This window comes from Ranitomeya variabilis, chromosome 2 (assembly GCF_051348905.1).
Source record: "Ranitomeya variabilis isolate aRanVar5 chromosome 2, aRanVar5.hap1, whole genome shotgun sequence".
Taxonomy (NCBI): Eukaryota; Metazoa; Chordata; class Amphibia; order Anura; family Dendrobatidae; genus Ranitomeya; species Ranitomeya variabilis.
Window position 1 is genome coordinate 196,424,497 of NC_135233.1, and position 27,562 is coordinate 196,452,058.

A 27,562-nucleotide genomic window follows, 5' to 3' on the forward strand; every position below is an offset into this window, starting at 1 on the left:
AAAGACACGGTGGTTGGAACCAAACATCTCAAATGTGGACTCATCAGACCAAAGCACAGATTTCCACTGATCTAATGTCTATTCCTTGTGTTCCTAAGCCCAAACAAGTCTCTTCTGCTTGTTGTCTGTCCTTAGCAGTGGTTTCCTATCAGCTATTTTACCATGAAGGCCTGCTGCACAAAGTCTCCTCTTAACAGTTGTTGTAGAGATGTGTCTGCTGCTAGAACTCTGTGTGGCATTGACCTGGTCTCTAATTTGAGCTGCTGTTAACCTGCGATTTCTGAGGCTGGTGACTCGGCTAAACTTATCCTGAGAAGCAGAGGTGACTCTTGGTCTTCCTTTCCTGGGGCGGTCTTCATGTGAGCCAGTTTCTTTGTAGCACTTGGTGGTTTTTGCCACTGCACTTGGGGACACTTTCAAAGTTTGCCCAATTTTTCGGACTGACTGACCTTCATTTCTTAAAGTAATGATGGCCACTCGTTTTTCTTTACTTAGCTGCTTTTTTCTTGCCATAATACAAATTCTAACAGTCTATTCAGTAGGACTATCAGCTGTGTATCCACCAGACTTCTGCACAACACAACTGATGGCCCCAACACCATTTATAAGGCAAGAAATCCCACTTATTAAACCTGACAGGCCACACCTGTGAAGTGAAAACCATTCCCGGTGACTACCTCTTGAAGCTCATCAAGAGAATGCCAAGAGTGTGCAAAGCAGTCATCAAAGCAAAAGGTGGCTACTTTGAAGAACCTAGAATATAAGACATATTTTCAGTTGTTTCACACTTTTTTGTTAAGTATATAATTCCACATGTGTTCATTCATAGTTTTGATGCCTTCAGTGTGAATGTACAATTTTCAAAGTCATGAAAATACAGAAAAATCTTTAAATGAGAAGGTGTGTCCAAACTTTTGGTCTGTACTGTCAATGTAACATGTACCGACTATATGACCAATATTAGTAATGGATTATATCAATTGCTCCAATCAATTCAATAATCTGAAACTCATTATGAAATCATTTCTTAATCCTATCTCCCTCTCTTTAGGTGCAGGATACAGCGATGGAACGGACAAATTGGAGAAGGCTGATGATGCTGTCCCACCTGGACAATCATATACTTACATTTGGAAAATTCCTGAAAACTATGGACCAGCAGAATCTGACCCAATCTGCTTAACCTCTGCTTATTACTCTCACAGTAATTCCTCCTATGATATTAATTCTGGTTTAGTAGGAGCAATCCTTATCTGTAAACCAGGTAAGATGGACATTTGTCTTAAAGAGTTCACCAATTGTTTGTGACCTTTTGGGTAAAGGTGAAATCTAATGTGTTTTCATCCATGGAGTCAGTGTCTGGGGTCCTGCTCCCCACTGCTGTTCTCCTGTCCGAATCTAGTTCTTTTCATGTGGCCGAGTCAACCTCTAGCTTACTCTTAGCTTTCTGGTCCACTTTCCCATTACCTGGGCATTGCTTAAAATGGATATCTGGGAGTTTTAAAAAAAACTTAGCACTGCCAAGCAGGCATTTGCAAACAGAGGCAACTACCTGTCTGTTGTATCCGGCATCGGTCATTGACCGCTCCTGCCAGAGATTAAGCTGCAGCAGGTTCCCTTCCTGTTGACAGGGCGGGACTACTGGTGTCACACTTATTGACAGAAGGCTTCCCTCAATAAGGCAGCAGGAGTCGGCTGTCAATCAGCATGACACCTGTATTCCCACCCTGTCAACAGGAAATGAAACTGACGCTCTGTTGAAGTGACTTCAACAGAAGTCTGTGACCGCTCTGTGCTGACAGAGAAAGGCAGTGAGTACAAGAGGCGGCAGGCAGGTAGCAACTAAATGCCTGTTAGTGCTTAGGCACATTTTTTAAGTCAAGGATGTCGCTTTTATAGAGGATCTGTCACTTGGTCAAAATATTAAAAGTTAAAAGTCTTATTAAAATCCCTGAACTCCTGTGATCTTGACACTCCTTTCCATTTTGCACTGCATCACTCCACTGCAGAGATATTCACATTTGTTTTTTTCTGGAGTCGACTATGTGAAATCTCTGCTTTGTTGTCCAAGTAAATGTTTCTTCAGAGTCATTTCTGTGGGCGTATGCGTTGATCCCTCCCTCCAAGATGCCTCCAATCGCAACTCAGCAGAGTCCGGGACTGCTACATCAGCTATTGAGCTGTGATTGTCAGATGCCGAGAAACACACTCCCCAAGAGAAGACTCTGAAGAAACACCCAGCTGCACTACAAGCAGAGATTTCACATGCTGTGCTGCAGAAGAAAGAAATGTGAATATCTCCGTAATGCAGCGATGTAGCTCAAAATGGAAAAAAGCGGCAGAATCAGGGGAGCTCAGTGATTTTTTACAAGATATTTAGTTGTATTTTTTGAGCAAGTGACAGGTCCTATTTAAAGGAGTTTTCCCATTACATTCTAATGCTGGCATGCACAGTAATTAGATACTGTGTATTATCAATGTCTATTTTGTGGACATGTGATAGTAGAAATTGCAACCCTGCAGTGGTAAAATAGAGGTATGCGGTAATTTAGGTTCCAAAAAGTATTTGTAAAGTCTCGACAGAAGACCAAAAATCTAAATAATTTCTGATATATGTTGTAATGATTTGGAAAATGGTTTCTATTGAACAAAAAAAAATGTTTTGCGTGATGCTAAAAGCCATTACATTGCTCGGTGAGTTGGTTTTTTTCTTGCCATTTCAATCGTACTGCATGTGTTTTCAAATTCATAGGATCCCTTACAGAAGATGGACGTCAACATGGTGTACAGGAAAAAATAATTGCCCTAGCAGTGTTCGATGAAGGTACAAAATATTAAACTTTACATGAGACCAAACATTTCCTCCAGGTGACGATATAAATAAACTGCTCTCTGGTTAATTATTGTATCCTGGCAATGACGCAGAGATATTGACAGGCAGCTAGAATGGTCAGACATCAGAGCAGAGCATGGAGTCCTAGCACGACCACAATGCTGATGATTATAGTCTGCCTTATGGCTTATAAGTACACTGACACACAAATGACAAGGGACGGCAAACTTTTTCACTCACTTGAGTCATGGTGTTTTCAACTACATTATCCAGCTCTCTGAGGATCAATTCATTAAAATCCCTAATCATGGAGCCGTTCTTATCAGTAATTGACACTACAGCTATCTCTGATTGCAGACTAATACCTGAAAGACTATCAAAGGAAGGGTTCAGAGGGCCATATTTCATGGTCCCTATACAGATGCAATATCCAGGCTCACTGTGGACCTTCTGACCCAAACTTACAGCCCCAGAGACACGTATGAGGCTGTAAGATATATTCTGGAAATCCGTTGTCAGTCCAAGCATTGCAGTACATATCAGGACTGTGAAATACGACCATCTGAAGTCGGCTAAACACTGATTGCAGACCAAACCCTAGACTGCTAAAGGTACCTTCACACGAAACGACATTATAACGATATCGCTAGCAATCCGTGACGTTGCAGCGTCCTCGCTAGCGATATCGTTTCGTTTGACACGCAGCAGCGATCAGGATCCTGCTGTGATGTCGCTGGTCGCTGAATAAAGTCCAGAACTTTATTTGGTCGTCCGATCGCTGTGTATCGTTGTGTTTGAAAGCAAAAGCAACGATACCAGCGATATTTTACACTGGTAACCAGGGTAAACATCGGGTTACTAAGCGCAGGGCCGCGCTTAGTTACCCGATGTTTACCCTGGTTACTAGCGTAAAATGTAAAAAAAACAAACAGCACATACTCACATTGCGTCCCCTGCAGTCTGCTTCCTCCTCTGACTCAGCGCCGCAAAGTGAAAGTGAAAGCAGCACAGCGGTGACGTCACCGCTCTGCTCTCACTGTACGGCGCTCAGTCAGTCAGGAAGTGGACGCAGGGGGACGTGAATGTAAGTATGTGCTGTTTGTTTTTTTTAGATTTTACGCTGGTAACCAGGGTAAACATCGGGTTACTAAGCGCGGCCCTGCGCTTAGTTACCCGATGTTTACCCTGGTTACCAGGGGACCTCGGCATAGTTGATCGCTGGAGAGCGGTCTGTGTGACAGCTCTCCAGCGACCAAACAGCGACGCTGCAGCGATCGACATCGTTGTCGCTATCGCTGCAGCGTCGCTTCGTGTGAAGGTACCTTAAGTCCAGAATGAGCAGGGAATTCAAGGAATTACACAGGAGATACACTGAATCTTTCCACACAAAACTAAATGTGAATCTGTCCAGTTTCTGCGGCTTCTGCAACTTTCTGCTGGATTATGTTCAGTATGACGGTTTCGCTATAAACATGGCGCGTAGAGTAAGGCCTCATTCAGATGTCAGTGTCTTTTTTCAAATGCAAAAAAGTCCCAATTTCTTCAAAGTTTGGTGGGAGTTTGATCAGAGTTTTATCAGAGTTTGGTTAGAGTTTGATTAGAGTTTGATTAGAGTTTGGTTACAGTTTGGTTAGAGTTTGGTTAGAGTTTGGTCAGAGTTTGGTTTAAGTTTTATCAGAGTTTGGTTACAGTTTGATTTAAGTTTGGTCAGAGTTTTATCAGAGTTTGGTTACAGTTTGCTTACAGTTTGGTTACAGTTTGGTCATAGTTTGGTTAGAGTTTGGTAAGAGTTTTATTAGAGTTTGGTTAGAGTTTCGTTAGAGTTTGGTTAGAGTTTGGTTAGAATTTGAGCAGAGTTTTGTCAAAGTTTGGTCATAGTTTGGTTAGAGTTTGAGCAGAGTTTGAGCAGAGTTTGGTTACAGTTTGGTCAGAGTCAGTTTTTACCATCAGCGTTTGCTCAGTTTCATCAGTTTTTCTCGGATGTACAAAAATACTGATGGATGTTTCTCAACCTTCTATCTAATAGTCCGTGAAAAGCGGACAGCACAAGGGTGACATCCGAGAACTGTGATGTTTTCACAGACCCATTGACGATTTTGATCTGAGAATCAGATCAAGATTGGATGTGTCTGGGATTTTGTGCTGACCTATCAGACTGCAAAAATACATGGACATGTGTAACAGCCCCACAGACTATAATAGGAACGAGCGATAAAGCCTGTAGAAGACAGGAATTAACTTTAAAAAATTGTTTCTCCATTCAGGTCACAGCCACTATGCACGTGATGGAAACTTTCAGCCATTGCATACAATTAATGGACACATAAATGGCTCCATTCCTGGTAAATAATGTACAGATTAATGTAATAATATGATAGTCTTTGTTTCTCACACTTTTCTAACAAGTCTTTCAGTGGGTTCTGTTTCTTCAATATCACCTGTTATGTGAAGAGCCGCCATTGACCAGCATTGGCGATATAGTCATAAATGTAACTCTACAACAGTGTTCCCCAACTCCGGTCCTCAAGAGCCACCAATAGGTCATGTTTTCAGGATTTCCTTAGCATTGCAGAGGTGATGGAATTATTATAATAACAAGGAAAAAGGAAACTCAGAGGCAACAGCCCCAGCCAGCTCAACGACAGCCACAGGTGCATGGAACTCCGTCTTGACTGGACATACATTGATTAGAATAGTAGAAACAAGGGAGGTAGTTCCAGCTCCTTAAAATTGACAAGTATTTATTGATCCATTAAAACTCTATAGTTTGCATAATCTACCATACCAGAATTCATAAAGTACATTAATCCAAACAAATACAATATCAGATTTACCCACAAACAGAATAAGAACAAAATTTCATTCTTGGATTTAGAGCTAACGGGAGTAGAAAATCACACCATTATTAGTAAAACGTATAAACAACCCATAAGTGGGAACACTGTCTTACATGCTGCTAGCAGTCACCCGAAATACACCATAAAATCTATACTAGTGGGTGAATATACAAGACTAAAGAGGAATTGCAGCAGAGAAGATGATATGAATAAAGAATTTGATGAACTTCAGAAAAAGTTAAGTTTAAGAAAATATCCAAAATGGTCTCTAAAAAGAGCGCAAAAAGTAGTGGAAAGAAAAATAGAGAAAGTTTAATAGCACCCAACCAACAAGCAAAGAAATTAAAAGAATATAAAAAAAAGAAGCCATATATATGCTTACAGTATAGTCCACAATTTAATCAAATAAAAAATATAATCAATAAACGTTTACCAATTGTGTAAGAAGATAGTACCTTGTCAGGTTTATTGGAGGAAGGTATCAATATAGTGGCTAGAAGAGCACCAACAATAGGAAATATAATACCTCCAGGATTATTTATATCTAGATCCACATCAAGAACATGGTTAGAGAGCAAGGGTTTGTATAAGTGTGGAGCATCTCTTTGCAGTACGTGTAGATATGCTCACACAGGTAAAACATTTAATAACTCTAATAATTCACAAACACATCATATAAGACAGTTTATAAATTGTCATACAACAAATGTAGTATATAAGATTGATTGTACAATTTGCAATTTAACCTATATAAGGTGCACCACAAGAAAATTAAAAACTCGTATCTCCGAAAACCTAAGAGACACAGCAAATTTCAATATAAGTAATCGAAATATATCTATGGTGGCAAAACATTTAGCCACGCATCATGCAGGAGATATCTCCGCTATGAAAATCCAGGGCATTGAAGAAATAAAAAAATCACCTCGTGGCGGAGCTCTCAAAAGACGCCTGTTAACGAGAGAGGCTTTCTGGATATCCAACTTAGAAACAAGATATCCAGGTGGCCTAAATAAGAGAAATGAGTTGATGTATCATTATTGTTAAATGTTTTAAACCAAGGATGTTAAAGTATGCCACATGATTTTAGAACTTATACAAAAAACTTAGATATAGAGCGCAATATCTTTAAGCACCTTAATCAAAATCATGTGACCACATAAGCTGAGTGTCAGGCTGGTGAACACTATATAAGATCCAGAGGTAAGACACAGAGGTAAGCTTTGTCAAAGATCTGAATAGATCGAAACGCGTTGCTTATATATTTTCTTCTGCTAAGCTTGCATCCGTTTTTGTACAAGGATTTTATGCAAACTATAGAATTGTAATGGATCAATAAAGACTTTTCAATTTTAAGGAGCTGGAACTACCTCCCTTGTGATGGAATTATTGCCTGTCCAGGTGATGCAATTATCACCTCTTCAATACTAAGGAAATCCTAAAAACATGACCTGTTGGTGGCTCTTGAGGACTGGGGTTGGGGAACATTGCTCTACAAGATGTTTGTGCAGTGGAGATATCCATTGCCTCTTAGAAACAAACATCATGAATAGTTGGTGCTGATAAATTGAAGTTTTATTTTTAAAGGGCATCTGTTAATAAGGTCAGCTTTTCCGAGACGTCTATAGGGGCACACAGGTCAGAGGAAGCTGAATAAAGTGATACTTTGATATCTGGGATCCGATGTCTTATTCCAGAGAAAGCCACGTTTTCCTTAATATGTAAATGAGCAGTTGAGATCTGTGGGCCGTACATAGATCTCCCTGAGAATCTTGTTGTGAATTCTGCTCTTGGGTTCCCTCCGGTGGTTGTTGGTAGTAATGCAGTTGTCCCTGGGTTGCAATCCTGGGCAGGTGTCCCTGCTGATTGCAGCTCTGACTGGGATATTTAGGTGTGCAGGATTCATTAGCCCTTGCCAGTTGTCCATTGTTCTTGGAGGTTTTGCATCTCTGTCTGGTTCCTCCTGCCCTGCTGCCAAATCAGCAAAGATAAGTGTCTGGTTTTGTTTCTACAGCACACATGCTGTGTGCTTAACAATTCAGTACTATTCAATGTTTTTTCTTGTCCAGCTTAGACTGTGTTTGGATATTTCAGTCAAGTTGGATTCTCAGGAGATGCAGATATACATTCCATGTCTTTAGTTAGATGGTGGAATTTTTGTATTATCTGCTGTGGATATTTTTAGGGTTTTAATACTGACCGCTTAGTATTCTGTCCTATCCTTTCCTATTTAGACAGCGTGGCCTCTTTTGCTAAATCCTGATTTCTGCCTGCGTGTGTCTTTCCTCTAATACTCACAGTCAATATTTGTGGGGGGCTGCCTATCCTTTGGGGTTCTGCTCTGAGGCAAGATAGAATTCCCATTTCCATCTATAGGGGTATTTAGTCCTCCGGCTGTGTCGAGGTGTCTAGGATGTGTTAGGTACACCCCACGGCTACTTCTAGTTGCGGTGACAGTTTAGGGTTTGCGGTCAGTACAGGTGCCACCTACTCCTGAGAAAGTCTAATGCGGCTCCAAGGTCACCGGATTATAACAGAATCTGCCTCCAGAGATTGTTATATGAAAGGGGCGTTGCCAGTGTGAGACATGTAATGATTGACAGTCTACTCTCCTGATCTACATGTCTCACACTGGTAATGACCTCTTTCATTTAAAATAATCTCTGGAGGCAGATTCTCAGGGAGATCTATGTCTGGCCCATAGATCTTAACAGCTCATAAATGTAATAATAAATAATATGTATTTCTCTGGAATAAGATATTAGATCACAGATATCAAGGTGTCATTTTATTCAGCTTCCAATGACCTGTACATGCCCATATAGACGGCTCAGGAGGGTTGATCCCACTGACAGATCCCCTTTAATTACAATTTGCAGAATGGCTAGTTTCTAGATTTGAGGTAATATCATGTGTCCACACCTGAAAAGTCCAGAACTTCTTGACAATATATTCATGTTGCACTTGGAGAAAAAGGTGTCCAAATATTTATTACAGAATTTTTCAATAATTTGTTTTATCATTTTTATGTTCATCTATATTATAAATAACTTTTTTCTAATATAATGCTTTCAAAGTTTTCTCCTTTTCTATTCTAGAGCAAAACATTTGTCTTAAGAAGCCAATACATTTTCATGTCATTGGATTTGGGACCCATTTTGAGGTTCACAGCATTTCTCTGGAGAGACATAGCTTTGTGATAAGAGACCATCGTGTCCCTGTACTTTCTGTTACTGCCTTTAGCTTTCTAACAGCCATAGTCCATCCAGGAGAGAAAGGAGTCTACAAACTATTCTGCCAGTCCTGGACACATCCAGAAGGTACTTATAACACTTATGATGTCTCATTTTGTAGGGCATGGCTGAAGTGTAAGGGTGACGGACTGTACTGCCCCTGAAGACACCATTTGCGTTATGTGTATTGTGTAATGTGACTATTGTCCTACGTATTTTTTATATAATGTGCCATGTAATGTATTGTGTATAGAGTGTGATAAGTATTATTAGTATAGTGTAGGATGTGATAGTGTAAGGCATAGTGTATAAGATAGGTAGCGTAAGATGTAGATAGTTGACTGAATTATAGGTAGTCACTTTAGGGTAACACAGAGTTTATATCTGGGACTAGCCCATAGGGGCTGGGGTTAGTGTTAGGGTAAGTGACTGCTTCCTGATAGGAAGTTTGAGTTTAGAGCGCAAAGTGAGTAGTGCTACCTAATGGGTGATCCATTATAAGAGGAGACCAAAGGCTAGGGATAGCGAGACCCCGAAGAGAAGTTACTGACAATATAGAGTGGCCTTCCAGAGAAGGGTCTTTGGAGAGGATGTTGAGTTTCAAACCCCAAAGCTTGTAACACAGAAGGCCTAAAGAGGACTGAGTACATGATACTAGTGAGGGTCCCGAGTGGTAGATCCAGGACGCCATTAGTGGAAGAAATAGAACACAGAACCGCTGGCCAATTAAGGAGACTTGCTGATCAGGATTGTAGTGCTAAAGCTGGGTTGTAGTGAAGTAGGATGAAACAGTGCGCTTCACTGGTCCTGGAGTGGTCGACAGAGGAAGGATACTGTGCGGAAGAAAATGCTCAATACTGTAGAGGAAACATCCATAAGACTTTGTACCCACTACCCCTTGTACATAACCTGTGCCAAGTTATCATTCAGTAAATACTTTGTTTTTAAATGGCGGCCTCCTTTATTGAACTGTGGGACCTACAGTCCTGGCCGGCCCGTACCACCAGCTACATTTCTATTATCAAAAAACTGATATATAGACACAAAATAATGCCACACAGAGACTATTAGCAGAAGATCAGAAAAAATATATATATCTACAGCTCTGGCGAAAATTAAGAGACCACCACATCAAAACCCGGTCATGGGCAGCCCAATCTCCAGACCTCAACCCCATTGAAAATCTCTGGAATGTAATCAAGAGGATGATGGATAGTCACAAGCCATCAAACAAAGAAGAACTGCTTACATTATTGTACCAGGAGTGGCATAAGGTCACCCAAAAGCAGTGTGAAAGACTGGTGGAAAGCATGCCAAGACGCACGAAAGCTGTGATAACAAATCATGGTTATTCCACAAAATATTGATTTCTGAACTCTTTCTGAGTTAAAACATTAGTATTGTTGTTTCTAAATTATTATGAACTTGTTTTCTTTGCATTATTTGAGATCTGAAAGCACTGGGGTTTTTTTTTACATTTTAACCATTTTTCTTTGTCTAAAAAAAAAAATTATTGCTTGGAACTTCGGAGACATGTTGTCAGAAGTTTATAGAATAAAAGAACAATTTACATGTTACTCAAAAAATATACCTATAAAGAGAAAATCAGACAAGCAGAACATTTTGCGGTGGTCTCTTAATTTATACCAAAGCTGTATATATATATATATATATATATATATATATATATATATATATATATATATATATAATATATAATTGCCTAGAATACTACTTCCTGCAATTTGTGCCAACTTCCGTGGCTTTGTCCGGAGCTATTGTCCGGAGCTATTGTCCGGAGCTAATGTCCGTAGCTAATGTCCGGAGCTAATGTCCGGAGATAAGTGACGTCACCAGTGTCCTACACCCAGGCAGAGCACAGTGGCCCCAGGCAGAGCACAGGGGCCCCAGGCAGAACATGGGGCCCCAGGCAGAGCACAGGGGCCCCAGGCAGAGCACAGGGGCCCCAGGCAGCATATGGGGCCCCAGGCAGAGCACAGGGGCCCCAGGCAGCATATGGGGCCCCAGGCAGAGCACACACCAAATCGGAGGCCGAGGGGCCCCGCCAACCAAATCGGAGGCCGAGGAGCCCCGCCCACCAAATCGAAGGCCGAGCGGCCCCGCCCACCAAAGCGGAGGCCAAGGGGCCCGGCCCCGCCCACCAAAGCGGAGGCCGAGGGGCCCGGCCCCGCCCACCAAAGCAGAGGCCGAGGGGCCCCGACCACCACATCGGAGGCCGAGGGGCCCCGCCCACCAAATCGGAGGCCGAGGGTCCCCGCCCACCAAATCGGAGGCTGAGGGTCCCCGCCCACCAAATCGGAGGCTGAGGGTCCCCGCCCACCAAATCGGAGGATAAGGGGCCCCGCCCACCAAATCGGAGGCCGAGGGGCCCCACCAACCAAATCGGAGGCCGAGGAGCCCCGCCCACCAAATCGAAGGCCGATCGGCCCCGCCCACCAAAGCGGAGGCAGAGGGACCCCGCCCACCAAATCGGAGGCCGTGGGGCCCCGCCAACCAAAGCGGAGGCCGAGGGTCCCCGCCCACCAAATCGGAGGCAGAGGGACCCCACCCACCAAATCGGAGGCCGAGGGGCCCCGCCCACCAAAGCGGAGGCTGAGGGTCCCCGCCCACCAAATCGGAGGTCGAGGGTCCCCGCCCACCAAATCGGAGGCCGAGGGTCCCCGCCCACCAAATCGGAGGCCGGTCCACGCCCACCAAATCGGAGGACGAGGGGCCCCACCAACCAAATCGGAGGCCGAGGAGCCCCGCCCACCAAAAGTAAGTGCGGCCCCAAAAGTAAGTGCGCCCCTGGGTGCAAAAGTAAGTGCGCCCCCGGGTGCAAAAGTAAGTGCGCCCCCGGGTGCAAAAGTAAGTGCGCCCCCGGGTGCAAAGGTAAGTACGCCTCCGGGTGCAAAAGTAAGTGCGCCCCCGGGTGCAAAAGTAAGCGCGCCCCCGGCCCCGGGTGCAAAAGTAAGCGCGCCCCCCAGTCCCGTGTGTGAAAAGTGCTGCTGTAAAGCTGGTAGCGCTGTTCAAGCACCATGTATTTCCTTCAGGAAATGCCCATCTAATATATAATTGCCTAGAATACTACTTCCTGCAATTTGTGCCAACTTCCGTGGCTTTGTCCGGAGCTAATGTCCGGAGATAATGTCCGGAGCTAATGTCCGGAGATAATGTCCGGAGCTAATGTCCGGAGATAATGTCCGGAGATAAGTGACGTCACCAGTGTCCTACACCCAGGCAGAGCACAGGGGCCCCAGGCAGCATATGGGGCCCCAGGCAGAGCACAGTGGCCCCAGGCAGAGCACAGGGGCCCCAGGCAGCATATGTGGCCCCAGGCAGAGCACAGCGATATTTTGGACCACTGTGCGGTGTTTCAGACCCCCTGTGTGATGTCTGGGGCCCTGTTCTTAAGTATATTAAAGATTAAAGTAACGTATATTAAAGTATATTATAGATCAAATTTGACACGTTTATGAGCACCATTGAGTGATATACTCAAGAATGACATAATTTTTCAACATTTTATGGTTTCAAACTGTAAACACTCAGAGTTTTTTTTACTTCAACCAGAAAACCTTAACGGTTCATAAAAAACTTGACTGTTCAGGATATGATAAAAGTCATAGTATTCTGAATCTTTAACTTATAAAGATACCTTTACATGGGGTGATTATTGGTTCCAGAGAGGCTTTCGGCCGATAATCGTACACATGGCTGGTGACAGGACAATACAATATAAACGTTCAAAGGTAAACACTGATAACATTAAAATCTAATATATAATTGCCTAGAATACTACTTCCGGCAATTTGTGCCAACTTCCGTGGCTTTGTCCGGAGATAATGTCCGGAGATAAGTGACGTCACCAGCGTCCTACACCCGCTCAGGGTGGACAAAGATATATGCCTTCGTGGTGCGCGGCACTTTTCTGATTGGTTGCCGCCTGCCGCGAGCGACCAATCAGAAATGTGCCGTACTGTCAAGAATTGTCAAGAGCTGGTGAGTGCAGCCATTTTTTGTTCTTTCTTACTATTATTTATTAATTGTATTATTCTTACATTTGAATAAATAAAGTATATATGGATTCTAGACTCCCGATTCTTTAGAATCGGGCTGCCATCTAGTATATATATATATATATATATATCTTGAGAAAGGCTCAGTGTGAGACGAAACGTCGCACAGAGATGTGGGTTTGAATAAACTTCACACGTTCTTCACCTTTGAAAGGACTTGGAGTGCTGCCTTCTTTTTTCCTCTTTGGTATACAGTGCCTACAAGTAGTATTCAACCCCCTGCAGATTTAGCAGGTTTAATAAGATGCAAATAAGTTAGAGCCTTCAAACTTCAAACAAGAGCAGGATTTATTAACAGATGCATAAATCTTACAAACCAAAAAGTTTTGTTGCTCAGTTAAATTTTTATAAATTTTAAACATAACAGTGTGGGTCAATTATTATTCAACCCCTAGATTTAATATTTTGTGGAATAACCTTTGTTTGCAATTACAGCTAATAATCGTCTTTTATAAGACCTGATCAGGCCGGCACAGGTCTCTGGAGTTATCTTGGCCCACTCCTCCATGCAGATCTTCTCCAAGTTATCTAGGTTCTTTGGGTGTCTCATGTGGACTTTAATCTTGAGCTCCTTTCACAAGTTTTCAATTGGGTTAAGGTCAGGAGACTGACTAGGCCACTGCAACACCTTGATTTTTTGCCTCTTGAACCAGGCCTTGGTTTTCTTGGCTGTGTGCTTTGGGTCGTTGTCTTGTTGGAAGATGAAATGACGACCCATCTTAAGATCCTTGATGGAGGAGCGGAGGTTCTTGGCCAAAATCTCCAGGTAGGCTGTGCTATCCATCTTCCCATGGATGCGGACCAGATGGCCAGGCCCCTTGGCTGAGAAACAGCCCCACAGCATGATGCTGCCACCACCATGCTTGACTGTAGGGATGGTATTCTTGGGGTCGTATGCAGTGCCATCCAGTCTCCAAACGTCACGTGTGTGGTTGGCACCAAAGATCTCGATCTTGGTCTCATCAGACCAGAGAACCTTGAACCAGTCAGTCTCAGAGTCCTCCAAGTGATCATGAGCAAACTGTAGACGAGCCTTGACATGACGCTTTGAAAGTAAAGGTACCTTACGGGCTCGTCTGGAACGGAGACCATTGCGGTGGAGTACGTTACTTATGGTATTGAGTGAAACCAATGTCCCCACTGCCATGAGATCTTCCCGGAGCTCCTTCCTTGTTGTCCTTGGGTTAGCCTTGACTCTTCGGACAAGCCTGGCCTCGGCACGGGAGGAAACTTTCAAAGGCTGTCCAGGCCGTGGAAGGCTAACAGTAGATCCATAAGCCTTCCACTTCCGGATGATGCTCCCAACAGTGGAGACAGGTAGGCCCAACTCCTTGGAAAGGGTTTTGTACCCCTTGCCAGCCTTGTGACCCTCCACGATCTTGTCTCTGATGGCCTTGGAATGCTCCTTTGTCTTTCCCATGTTGACCATGTTTGAGTGCTGTTCACAAGTTTGGGGAGGGTCTTATATAGTCAGAAAAGGCTGGAAAAAGAGATAATTAATCCAAACATGTGAAGCTCATTGTTCTTTGTGCCTGAACTACTTCTTAATACTTTAGGGGAACCAAACAGAATTCTGGTGGTTTGAGGGGTTGAATAATAAATGACCCTCTGAAAAGACTTTTCCCAATTTAAAAAAAAAATAAACAAAGAAATAACATTCTTTTTTGCTGCAGTGCATTTCACACTTCCAGGCTGATCTACAGTCCAAATGTCACAATGTCAAGTTAATTCCAAATGTGTAAACCTGCTAAATCTGCAGGGGGTTGAATACTACTTGTAGGCACTGTATATATATATATATATATATATATATATATATATATCTACAAAGGATGGGGAATATAAAAAAAATCCAGAAAATTGCATTGAATGAGTTTTACATAATTAATTTGCATTTTATTGCATTAAATACCATATTTTTCGGACCATACGAGGCACCTAGGTTTCAGAGGAGGAAATTAGGAAAAAAAATTGAAGCAAAAGAATGGTCAATTCTGTACTGTATTATCCCCTATCCTGGTGTGCATGGCCCATCTTTGTCCTGGTATGATTGGCTCCTTCCTCCCTATCCTGGTATGCATGGCTCCCTCATCCCTATCCTGGTGTGCATGGCCCCATCTTTATCCTGGTATGATTTGCACCACCTCGGTCCTGGTATGCATGACCCCATCCCAGTCCTGGTATCATTGGCCCCATCATGGTCCTGGTTTGATCGGTCCCATCCCTATTCTGGTATAATTGTCCCCATCTCGGTCCTGGTATGATTGGCCCCATCCTTTTTCTTTTATAATTGGCCCCATCCTGTTCCTGGTAACCATGGCCCTATCAGGAAAAATAAAAAAATTACACTCACCTACACGGCGCTCCCTCGCAGCTTCCTGCTTCGGTGCCAGCAGCTGCTTAATGCTTGTAAGTAGCACATGGCAGGGACGTCATGTGCTGCTCACAAGCAGAGCACAGCTGCCACAATACTCACGGGGACCGTTCATCGGACGTCGCAGTGAGTATCCATTCCTCTTCAGCAGCGCGCACTGTCAACTGGAGCCTTCCTGTTGCTGTCGGCGGTCACGTGTGCGGATACTTAAGAGAAGTGAATATTCAGAATATTAATTTCTCTTAACCCCTTCACGAACTCCGCCTTACTAGTACAGCTGAGGTCATATCCCCTGCTTTGATGTGGGCTCCAGCGCTGAGCCCACATCAAAGCGGGGACATATCAGCTGTTTTGAACAGCTGACATGTGCCCACAATAGGGGAGGGTGAAATCGCGATTCACCCACCGCTATTAACTAGTTAAATGCCGCTGTCAAATGCTGGCAGCGGCATTTAACTAGCGCTTCTGGCCGCGTGGCCGGAAATGAGCGCATTGCCGACCCCCTCACATGATCGGGGGTCAGCGATGCGTCGGCAGGACAACCTGAGGTCTCTTTGAGGACTCTATGGTTGTTGATGCCGGATTGCTATGAGCGCCACCCTGTGGTCGTCACTCATAGCAATGCAGTAAATCAAGTACATAGGGGCGATCTGATGATCGCTGCTATGTAGCAGAGCCGATCGAGTTGTGCCAGCTTATAGCCTCCCATGGAGGCTATTGAAGCATGGCAAAAGTAAAAAAAGTTTTTAAAATTATGAAAAAAAATATAAAAGTTTAAATCACCCCCCTTTCGCCCCATTCAAAATAAAACAATAAAAAAAAAAATCAAACCTACACATACAGTATTTGGTATCGACGGGTTCAGAATCGCCTGATCTATCAATAAAAAAATGGATTAACCTGATCGCTGAAAGTCGTAGCAAGAAAAAATATCAAAACGCCAGAATTACTTTTTTTTGGTTGCCGCGACATTGCATTAAAATGCAATATCGGGCGATCAAAAGAACGTATCTGCACCAAAATGGTATAATTAAAAATGCCAGCTCGGCGTGCAAAAAATAAGCCCTCAACAGTCCCCAGATCATGAAAAATGGAGACGCTACGGGTATCGGAAAATGGCGCAATTTTTATTTTTTTTTTAGCAAAGTTTGGAATTTTTTTTACCACTTAGATAAAACATAACCTAGACATGTTTGGTGTCTTTGAACTCATAATGACCTGGAGAATCATAATCGCAGGTCAGTTTTAGCATTTAATTAACCTAGGAAAAAAGCAAAACAAAAAACAAGTGTGGGATTGCACTTTTTTTGCAATTTGATCGCACTTGGAATTTTTTTCCCGGTTTCTAGTCCATGACATGGTAAAACCAATGATGTAGTTCCAAAGTACAAATCGTCCCGCAAAAAACAAGCCCTCACATGGCCATATTGACAGAAAAATAAAAAAGTTATGGTTCTGGGAAGGAGGGGAGCGAAAAACGGAAACGCAAAACTGAAAAAGGGCAAGGTCTTGAAGGGGTTAAGTATCGGCACATGTGACCCCTGGCAGCAGCTGGAAGCAGGCAGCTGACAGTGCCCGCTACTGAAGAGGAAAGGACACCGCGATGTCCGATGAACGGTCCCGGTGAGTATTCTGGCAGCTGTGCTCTGCTTGTGAGCAGCGCATGACGTCCCTGCCATGCGCTGCTTACAAGCATTAAGCAGCTGCTGGCACCGGAGCAGGACGCCGCAAGGGAGCGCCGTGTAGGTGAGTGTAATGTTTTTTGCTTTTTTAATCTTTGCTGATGGGGCCATGGTTACCAGGAACAGGATGGGGCCAATTATAAATGACAAAGGATGGGACCAACATTCCAGGAACAGGATGGGGCCATTTATATCAGGGACTGAAAAAATCAATATGCATAGCCCTCCACGCCCATGGGTGTGGAATGCAGGGCATATTAATTTCTCTTTAGCAGAGGGCACAGGAGTTAGCCGGAGCCGATGGCTCCAGCCTCCTGTGACCCGATGCTCCACCGAAACCGCTCCCCCACCTCAGACAAAGGCAATACATCTGGACTATAAGACGCACCCCCTTCCTCCACATTTTGGGAGGAAAAAGGTGAGTCTTATAGTCTGGAAAATATGGTAATAGAAAAACAGAACCTATCATTTGATACAGAAACCGTTGTTTGCAATTACAGAGGTCAGAGGGATTTTGGCCCACTCCTTCATATAGATGTTCTCCAGATTTTATTTATTTATTTTACTCACTCATATATCGCCATTAATTCCGCAGCACTTTACATACATCATCATCACTTTCCATATTGGGGCTCACAATCTAATTTCCCTATCAGTGTGTTTTGGAGTGTGGGAGGAAACCGGAGAACCCGGAGGAAACCCACGCAAACACGGGGAGAACATACAAACTCCTTGCAGATGTTGTCTTAGTTAAGCCCCTCCAGGGTAAGCCCGGTCTGTGTCACCAGTGTGACAATGTGTATATATATATTTCTTTTCACATTTGGCTATTTTTCCTGATTACTGTGAAACATCCCTCTCATTGTCGGTGTTTATATTAGTTCACATTACCTGGAACTGTCCACATAAGAACCCCATTAGACAAGTGAATGTCCTGATTGCTTTCCCTGCGCCGATAATTTAATTTCTTATGTTTATTCAGCTAATTATCATTACAATGTGCTCAACAGGAAAGATGACATCTGTGATGCGAGTGGAAGACTGCGCAACTGAGTCTGAAAAGCGAATGCGTGTAATAGACAATCATGATGATGACTATGAAGATGATTATTACGAGTCTACAGTATTCAGTGTAGATGATGGCAATGATGCGCCACATGTTCATGTGCGATCTCATGGGAAACGTAAACCAGTCACATGGACACATTACATTGCAGCTATAGAGATGGAATGGGATTATCAGCAAGACAAAAGTGAAAAAGGGTAAGAAAAAAAGAAAATCTACAAACATTTACAAAGTTGTTCTTAAAAAAATTATCTCATCTTAAACATTGGTGGTGGCGAACTTGAACTCCCATCTTTGTAGGTTGCAGCTCTAGCTATAAAACAAAGCTCATAATGATATAGATAGGAAAATTTGGTAATCTTGACCTGTATTGCAGGAAGTGAACCCAGAACCAGATTATACAAGTACTTGGAGATCCATTGTACTGTATAAAACAATCTATTTCTATGTTCACTGTATGCCAAAGGTGAATAAAAAGTCAGACTTTTTTGTTCCTATAAAACTACTATAAATTATAAAAAGCAATTACAAAAATGTCTATTTGTGAGTCTCCCCGGGACTCAAACCTACAGTCTTCAACATTACAAGCAGGAGTTAAACTTAGTGGGCCACATGCTCTGGTTATTTCATTGGGAGAGTTTTGTGTACTTGATCTGTAATGCACTCTCTGATTCCACAGCAGATTATACTGATACATTGTACATAGCAGTGTATTTCTATGTCCCTGTATTCTAGAGGGAAAATAAAATATATGTTTTTCATCCTATAAAATTACTAAAAAATTACTTTAAAAAAAGTACAACAATGTCATTTTTAGTTCACTTTAAAAAAATTAAAAAAAAATCACTGTGGAGACACAGCATTGTATCTTAATTAACCAGATGTCTATTTTAAGCAATCCAGAAAGAATAGACTGTTATCTATATGTTGACTTTTTAATGTATGTGTTTCTTTTTGGTTTGTCAAGAAAACAGATATTTGTATGTGTAAGCCTGTAATATTGACTAGATTGATGATTGCTGATATGTTAATTATACATCGTCCATGCCAGCCAGTTTGTTGGCATTCAAAACAGAAGAGGAAAATCTATGCAAATAGATTACATAATCAAACAATGCAAGTTGATGTTATCAGGATTACCTGTAAATACTGAATGAACGACACTTGTTAAACATAAAAAGAGGTTATAGTTCTTTGTAAAAGAGAGACAGAGACAGTCAGAAATTCAGCCAATACGTCCAGACATCCAGAGAATCTCTATAGGACAGCAGCCAATACATCATGGCTCCATCACGAGGGACTCAGATTTATCATTCTACAGGATGCAAGCTTAGGGGACCTCAGCCCCAGCTGGAAGAATATATATCTGCTCTATTATTGACCATCGCTGAACCATGGATACATTTGTGAAAACCAGGTTGGGGTCTGCCGGTCACCTGGAATCTATGGATACATTTGAAGATAGCCAGGTCACCTGGCTCCATGGAGATGTTCAGAGAAGCCAAGATGTGACCCTATGGTCAACTAGCCTTGTACCTCAATGAACTGTGATCTTCCTAAGCTTGTCATTACCTTCTCTCTGTGCGTGCCACAGTTGGTGTAGTCAGCCCTGGAAGATGAAGCCGTGTTATGACCCTCCGGTCAACTGGCCTTGTACTTGAATGGACCATCATCTTCCTACACCTGTCATTACCGCCTCTCTGTGTGCGTGCCATAGTTGTGTTAATTGGCCCTGGAAGATCTGAAGTCACAGCTGCTCTTATCCCAGTGAGTCAGCGGATGGGTGAGACTCTGCACCAAGAATGCAAAAATTGGAGAAGACTGTGAATGATGAAACAAAAAATAATCCACAGGTCCAAACTAGAGATGAGGACACCGGAACATAAGAGATTCATGACCTCCAGTCCAGCCTCCAGGTACTACTGACCTGCACACTGGACCAGAGTCTTGAGAATCCATCTGCTCATCTCTAGTCCCAACTGTCCCAGATACAGCAGATAGTCCTAGTTTTGGGTCTAACCCCTGCAGTCTCAGGCGTCTGCTGAATGTCCCTCACTACTACCGTGCCTCTGACAACTCCTCATACCAGGCTGCCAGGGAAGAAAGAAATGGTAAATGGGTGTGGATTGAGGTGTGCCCAGGGAAGTGGCCAAAGTTTGCCTCCACATAATTTGTCCCTCTTCCTGTTCTTCAAAAGTTGGGAGGTATGGTGTATCCCTTTGTTTGCCAGTATAGCTTTGTGCTACTTTGTCTTTTGGGGGCTCTATCTGGATTTTCATTGGTGGTCCCATAAATGGTTCTATAATTCAATAGGAAAAATAAAAGAAATAAAAAAATCTTTATGTGAAAAGTGCATGTACCACATAGATACTGTATGGCTTTGGGTGGTGATCTAGGATTGATGTGCTTCATTTCTGTATTTGAAATTTTTCTTTTCCATCCCATTTAGAAAACAGATTACTAAAGCAGTGTACAGAGAATTTACAGACTCACGCTTCACCCATCCAAGAATATCAGAAATTCCTGGAACAGGGATCCTTGGACCTGTTCTTAGAGGAGAAGTTGGAGACCAAATCCGGGTTAGTCCTTGGAACTCTTAAAGAGGTTATCCACTACTTTTGTATTGATGACCTATCCTTAGAAATATTACACTAAACTAAACCGCACTAAATCACAGAAATTGCATTTGATTTTCTGCCAGCAATGAGGAAGACTCTTCCGGGTAACTGGCAAAAACTTTTGTTTTGTACTGTATGTCCTAGTGTAGCTTGGGTAGACACCATGGCCCCATTTCATCAAAGAATTTATGGCAAAATTCTGGTGTAAAAAACGTTGAAAATTTGCAAAACTTTGGCGCACTGCTAGACTGCTCCAAGATGTTGCAACATTTGAAGTCATCTTGCCATTTTTGCCCAGCTCAGACAGAGTGAGCAAGACAGGACCATGGCAGGTCTTTTCCACTCACCAACTTGAGTAAGATTTATAGCAAGGCGCTTGGAGGCACATGTCACTTTGTGCCTTACCTAAGTCATTAAGAGATTGGCCCCTCTTAATGAATCAGGTGCGTTGCTCTCCAGCACGCCAAGTTGAGTTGCCCGCCAGGGCTTGGGGTACTCGGTACCGGGTCCAGTCACGCTTGAAGGGGATGTCACGGTGGCTGCGACCCGGTCCGTGCCCTAGGACTCAAGCTGATGGGGACTTTCTTTTAAGGGGAATTGTAAAATAAGTCTATTGTTCGTGACGCCACCTGTGGTTTTCGGTCAGTAGGGACCGACGCCGCTTAAAGGGGTCCTCTTGGGTGATGGTATGGTGGCTGGATGGTGACACTTCCCACAGGTGAAGCAGGGTCCCCAGGGCTCCCAAAGTGTATGACAGGGATGATGTGTTGCCGGTGAATAACGGAAGACACAGGTTTGCAGACTTTACCTGGTTTACTGGTGGTAGCAGGCCACAGTCCAGGGTACTGGCAACAGGTATAGAAGGAGTCCAGGCAGTCCGGAAACAAGTGGAGATCCCCTTGGCAGGTCTAGTTGAAAGCCTTCCACTATGCACTGCTTTTCTGGTTCCTTTCTCCCTGAAGTTTGCTGGCAAGGTACTCCTTTCTCTCCTGTCCTGGGACAGTACCTGCACGGTAGGCAGCTTGAGCCGTTCTCTTGGGGTCTCAGGCACAGTGACTCCAGGCTCTGACTGCTGCTGTACCTCAGGTGTTGCATGGGCAGTTTCCGTATAGTTCTATGCCCTCCGGTTCTGCTGTGGGGCTTGCAGCTCCCCACAGCCTCGGGCTCCCGGTGCCCGGTTTCTGCGCTCTAGCTCCTAGTAGGCCCAATTGCAGCCTCCTTGAGCCCTCAATCTCTCCTCTGCTCCTTTTCTGTCTCATGTCTCTCTCAGGCTGATCTCACTCCTCCTCCAGACCAGGATGGATATCAGGGAAGTTCCCCTAAAACAGGGTTTTGAGCTTCCCCTTCTGGCCTGGAGTTAGAACGTGTTGTGTGTGAGATTTACCTGCCAAAGGGATCCCTCTTGCCTCCAGGAATAGCACTACCCTCCCCAAGAGGAAGGCAGCACTACTGTGGTACCTGAACTCCTGGGGTGCCAAACATTCATCAAAACCGGTGTTTAAAATGCCGGTCTTAATGAATTGGGGCAAATGTGTTTTGTGCCAGTCATGATAGAGGATGCACGGAATGGCATTGTAGGCCGCATACAGCCCCCAGGTTGCCCTGTGTGTAAGCATGTCAGCTCACTGACCACCAACGTTACTGCTAACATCTCTTACAAAGATTTATCTTAGAGAAAACAAGGTATCGGCAGTCCGAAATTGGACATACCAGAACCTTATTTCCCCAGACAATCATCTGAATGGAGCTTCCATGCACATTAGATTGGTGACCAATCCCATTGATATTGATGGTTGCGATTGCCGCTACTCTAATGAGCATGGGGGGGCTGGAGACTAAAAAAAATGTAAAATGTAAATTTCATGCCACACAATATAATAAACATATACCATGCCCAGAGTCATGCCACAAATTATAAAATGATGAAACATTATAAAAGTCTATGTCTGTGATTTCAGATTGTATTCAAGAACATGGCTCGTCATTCCTTCAACATTTACCCCCAAGGATTAAGCAATGTGAGCTCCACTCATCGTTTCTTGACAGGTATTGCAATGTTATGATATTAAAATGTCAACAGACAAATAGGAGGGTGTGCATAAGAAAGCGGCAATGAAATGTTCATGTAGTATAAGGCTTAGTTGTATATTCTGATGAAATGGTGGAAAAAAATAGCACATAGCGCAGTATTATATTTTTCTGATAAAAGGACAAGAAAAAAAGAACTAAGGCACCCCATTATAAATTAACGTGTTCCGTCAGGCACCATCGGTGTTCCAGCATTCTGTAATTTTTTGCTATTATGACGAATAATCCTCAAGTTGTCTCTTGATCAGTTCTCAACTTTGTAGTCCCCTTACTTTCTGGTTGCTTGCTCCTCCCTGAGTGAAAGTTCTGGTCAGGAGCTCCATCCTGTTACTACAGATTAATGATCTGTCTGTATTTGATCCGAGTCTAAACTGTTGTGTTATTGCAGCGGCCCCCAAGCGCAGGGCAGCGGGGTACTCGGTACCGGGTCTCTCTCGGTTCTGGGGATGTCACGGTGGCCTGTCCCGGTCCGTGGCCCTGCTAAGGGGCGCCCAATTAAAGATGTAGGTGACGGTGTAGGTCGCAGTAAATAACGAGGACACAGGGTTGCAGTCTCTTTACCTCTTTACTGAAGACTTCAGCATCCGCAATCCAGAGCACTGCTAACAGGGCTGGCTGAGACCGGCCGGTCCGAAGGCACATCCAGAGTTCCCTTTGCAGGTGGAAATCAGTAGCCTACCTACTAGCGCCTGGGTGTTGTAGTACTTCCCTGCTGAGCACCACGGGATAGTCCTCACAACTGTCGTGTATGTTTCTGTTCTTTCTCTCCGTCCCCCAGATGATATGGATAGGACGCACCCGTATGACGGGGTAGGCCTGGAGTTATTTTATAGGGACCCTAGAGACACCCCCTCTCCCACAATTGCCTCCGTTGTCTTCATTAGGCGTAAAAGGTGAGACAGCCAACTGTTAAATATGCTTATTTTGCACATTCATTTAAATCAGGACTTAACCAGGTGCGTTATTCTTAAAAGAAAAATGTCGTCATATTCACATAAAAAGTATAGTGGTTTATTGATTGTCCATAGAAAAATCACTTTGCAGCAAAAACATAAAACAGATGAAAATAGTTACGAACGGATTGTCCATGTGTAGAGATCAGCATTAGTTACTCATCTTTCCCAAATCCTGAATGGAAGCTGTCTCTTTGTGTGAAGTTTGAAGGTCATGATGGCTGCCAACAGCTGTTGTTCCTTCCTTCTCGGACATCCATGGAGAGAATGAGGGTGAAGATGGGAGATGACAGTCCCACGTGACAAAAGGCCCCCTCCACCCTCCTAAGAGGTGTTTATATATGGGTCTACAGACCACGTGTTACCCTTTATAAGGCATTGACTTATACATACCATACCTCCCAACCGTCCCGATTTCAGCGTGACAGTCCCGCTTTGGCACCGGGGTCCCGCTGTCCCGCTTCGGGCATTTAAAATCCCGAATTTGCGGCCGCCGGTGAAGCCCCGCCCACTTCCGGGACGTAGAGAGAGCCCGATTATTAAGCAGAGAAGAATAGAATACATGTCAGCACACAGAGTCCTGCATACACTGTGGCCCCTGATCATGTGACCCCTGACTCCTCCCCTCCTGTGACCTCATCACAGGTCCTGTACGCACAGAGCAGCCATATATGTGGTGTGCTGCCCTAGTGCAGGTGGAGGTAGGTGCTGGAGATTCCCCATTACTGGGGGGGACATTAACCCTTCAGCACTGAGATTCTTTTGGGGTCCCTGTGTGGTGTGAACAGTGAGGTAACAGCTGTGGACAGAATGCGGCTTCGCTGGTTGCACATTAGACCCAGTCAGTCAGACACCTGCAGGATGAGAGGACAGAAGCCCAGAGAAGTTCTCCCACAATGCGATGATTCCTCTCCCGGCTCCAGCACAATAATGTAGATACTAGTGATGAGGGAGCCGCTCTCCACTACTCGATCCGGCATCGGGGGCTTGGACAAGCTTGTTACTGGGGTATCACAGGTGATGGAGCGCCGTGCTCGAGTTCCCAGCCAATAAACATGCAGGGATTGCCCGCCATACATGGTAGTGTTGCCATACCTCCCAACCGTCCCGATTTCAGCGTGACAGTCCCGCTTTGGCACCGGGGTCCCGCTGTCCCGCTTCGGGCATTTAAAATCCCGAATTTGCGGCCGCCGGTGAAGCCCCGCCCACTTCCGGGACGTAGAGAGAGCCCGATTAGTACCCGCTGTTCGTTCCGTTCCCTGGGACTGCGTTGTAGCCACGCCCCCTTGAGTTGCCTCACCGCCCGCCTCCGGCTTCCTCCTCAACTATAGACGTGGGCGGACTCTGAGGACAGAGCGGCAGCACCCGGACTGGTTTCTGGCACGGGGGCAGAGTTGTGAGACACTCCGTGTCTGTGTGACCGCGGGAGCAGCGAGCGGATCTCCAGACTGTAAGTGAATGTATGTGTCTCTCCCCCTCTCCATGCAGCGCTGCCCTGCTGCGGTTACAGCAGAGACTCTGACAGCATAGGAGGACTGACAAACTAAACTTTGTCTCCCCATGGTGCGCGCACCCCGCTCCCACTCTCCCCCTGGTACCCATCCATCGGATTCTCCACCAACCTGGTGCAGCACCCCTTACATTCTATGGGGGCTGCCACCTGCCTGCGTTACATTCTATGGGGGCTGCCACCTGCCTGCGTTACATTCTATGGGGGCTGCCACCTGCCTGCGTTACATTCTATGGGGGCTGTGCAGCATTATATTCTATGGGGCTGTGCTGTATTACATTCTATGGGGACTGAGCTGTAATGCTGGATACAGCAGTCAGCGGCGCAGCTGGATGACACCATTCAGCGCCGTGGGAGTGGAAGCTGCCGGCTGCTGCGAGGGAGCGCGGTGAAAGGTGTTTGTGTGTACTGATGGAGAAGGCAATGATGGGGGTGGGGTAACCATGTGTGGCCATTATACTGCACCCAGCATTGTGTGGGGCCATTATACTGTACCCAGCATTGTGTGGCCATTATACTATACCCAGCATCGTGTGGGGCCATTATACTGTACAAAGCATCATGTGGCGCCATTATACTGTATGGACCATCACGTGGGGCAAGTATACTGTACGCAGCATCATGTGGGGCCATTATACAGTATGGAGCATAATGTGGCCAATGGCCATTGTACAGTATGGAGCGTCGTGTGTGGCCATATTTTTTTGTTCATAATTATTGTTAACGAAACATTGTGATCAGAAGTGCTAAATGGGTGTGGTTGGGGCGTGGCTAGTTGTGAAATGGGTGTGGCCTAAAATTTGCCGCGGCGCGCTACGCGCGCCGCTGACTTTGTCCCTCTTTCCCTTCCCCTAAAGTTGGGAGGTATGATACATACACAAAAATAGCTCTTTGTACTGTCAGCAAGGAGCGATGTGCTCTGTACTGCATCGAGACCAAGAATAAGTCAATTAATTAATATTTAACACCAACCTATAATTAACTGCCTTGCCGTTGGTTCAAAGTAATGCGTAGAGTCTATTACTTCCTCGGCGTTCCGGCCGCCGGCTACGCGCCTCAGTAGGATGTTGCTGATCTCGGGGCACGACTCCTACTGGTTCTATCGCCTTTGTGCTTTGATCTTGTTTCTCACTTCTCCACAATATCCTTCGCTTCGTGTCCTTTCTTAAGATGCCGCCGCAATGAGGTGCAGGCACGGCTCCGTAACGATCTGTCTCGTGCTAGGCCACTGTCAGGATCCCACCCCTGACAGGGACCCCCCTGAATCTTCCCAAGCAACCTCTTCTCTCACTAGATGTTACCTGGGCAAAACCCAGTCAGCTTCTCTCTAACTTCCTATCCAACCCCCAGTTTTACCAGAGTTTGAGGAGTGGCCTAATACATAGAACCTTTTGCTCCCCCTGGTGGCCAGAGTGTGAAGTGTAATGTGTGACTGTGATACCTGGTCAGGTGAGCTCCTTTAGTGCCAACAGACGTACCATCACTCCCCTTAGCGGCAGAGTGACGTTACTGCAACGACCAGGTCTCTGGGGCGCTGCACTATCACTATATTTACATATAGCGATAACAAGGCCTTTGAACAAGCACACAGGTCAGGAAAATGAGACCATGATTAGCAGAACTGCTCTGGAAGCTGCCCATGGTGTGATTTGGGGGATTGTGATTCTACAGGACTGATAAGAGCATCGTGGTCAGAAGCTGAAAGGGAGATCAGATAACTGCTGTAGAGAAATCAATAGGCTTGAGAGAGCGGACTGGGATGCTAGGAGTTAACTTCTCTCATAAAATGTAACTACTGTGCAATCTCAGCCAGGCACTGATGGCATAGCTCATTTGAAACAAGCTTTTCACTATGTAAGATAAAAGCTTTCATTGCAGGAGAATACAATCAGACTGAAAAGCCAAGTCTATTGCAAACTTGCTTATTTTTATGCTTTCTAACTAAATAAAGCAATTTGATAATATGAGAATAATCTTTTAAGGAAACTTTTGTTGTACTGTATAGGTGCAAAGACCTTTAATGACAATCATTATAATGACTGAGCTCAGTATGTCTGCTTACAGCTTCCTACTGGGTTTAGACAAGAAGACTTACTGCACCTATGAAATCTGGTTGCAAAGTTATAAAGCGGATGAAATAAGTATTGAACACGTCACCAAAGTAAATATATTTCTAATGGTGATATTGACATGAAATTCTCACCAGATGTCGGTAACAACTCATTCAATCCACACAGGTAAAGAATCACCATATATGTCCATAAATTATGTGTAATAATGAGAAATAAC

The 27,562-nt window shown here is 44.3% G+C and overlaps 1 protein-coding gene across 2 annotated transcripts in view; it reads left to right on the top strand.

The window, feature by feature from the left end:
- The window catches only part of LOC143804872 (coagulation factor VIII-like), a 252,139-nt gene that overhangs the window by 84,109 nt on the left and 140,468 nt on the right, over positions 1-27,562 (top strand). For both annotated transcript variants that reach the window (XM_077283404.1, XM_077283405.1), the window contains exons 5-11: positions 1,052-1,264; positions 2,753-2,824; positions 5,098-5,175; positions 8,769-8,990; positions 18,049-18,301; positions 20,554-20,683; positions 22,681-22,768. In XM_077283404.1, the coding sequence (XP_077139519.1) occupies positions 1,052-1,264; positions 2,753-2,824; positions 5,098-5,175; positions 8,769-8,990; positions 18,049-18,301; positions 20,554-20,683; positions 22,681-22,768 (1,056 nt within the window). The remainder of the gene's footprint in view (positions 1-1,051; positions 1,265-2,752; positions 2,825-5,097; positions 5,176-8,768; positions 8,991-18,048; positions 18,302-20,553; positions 20,684-22,680; positions 22,769-27,562) is intronic.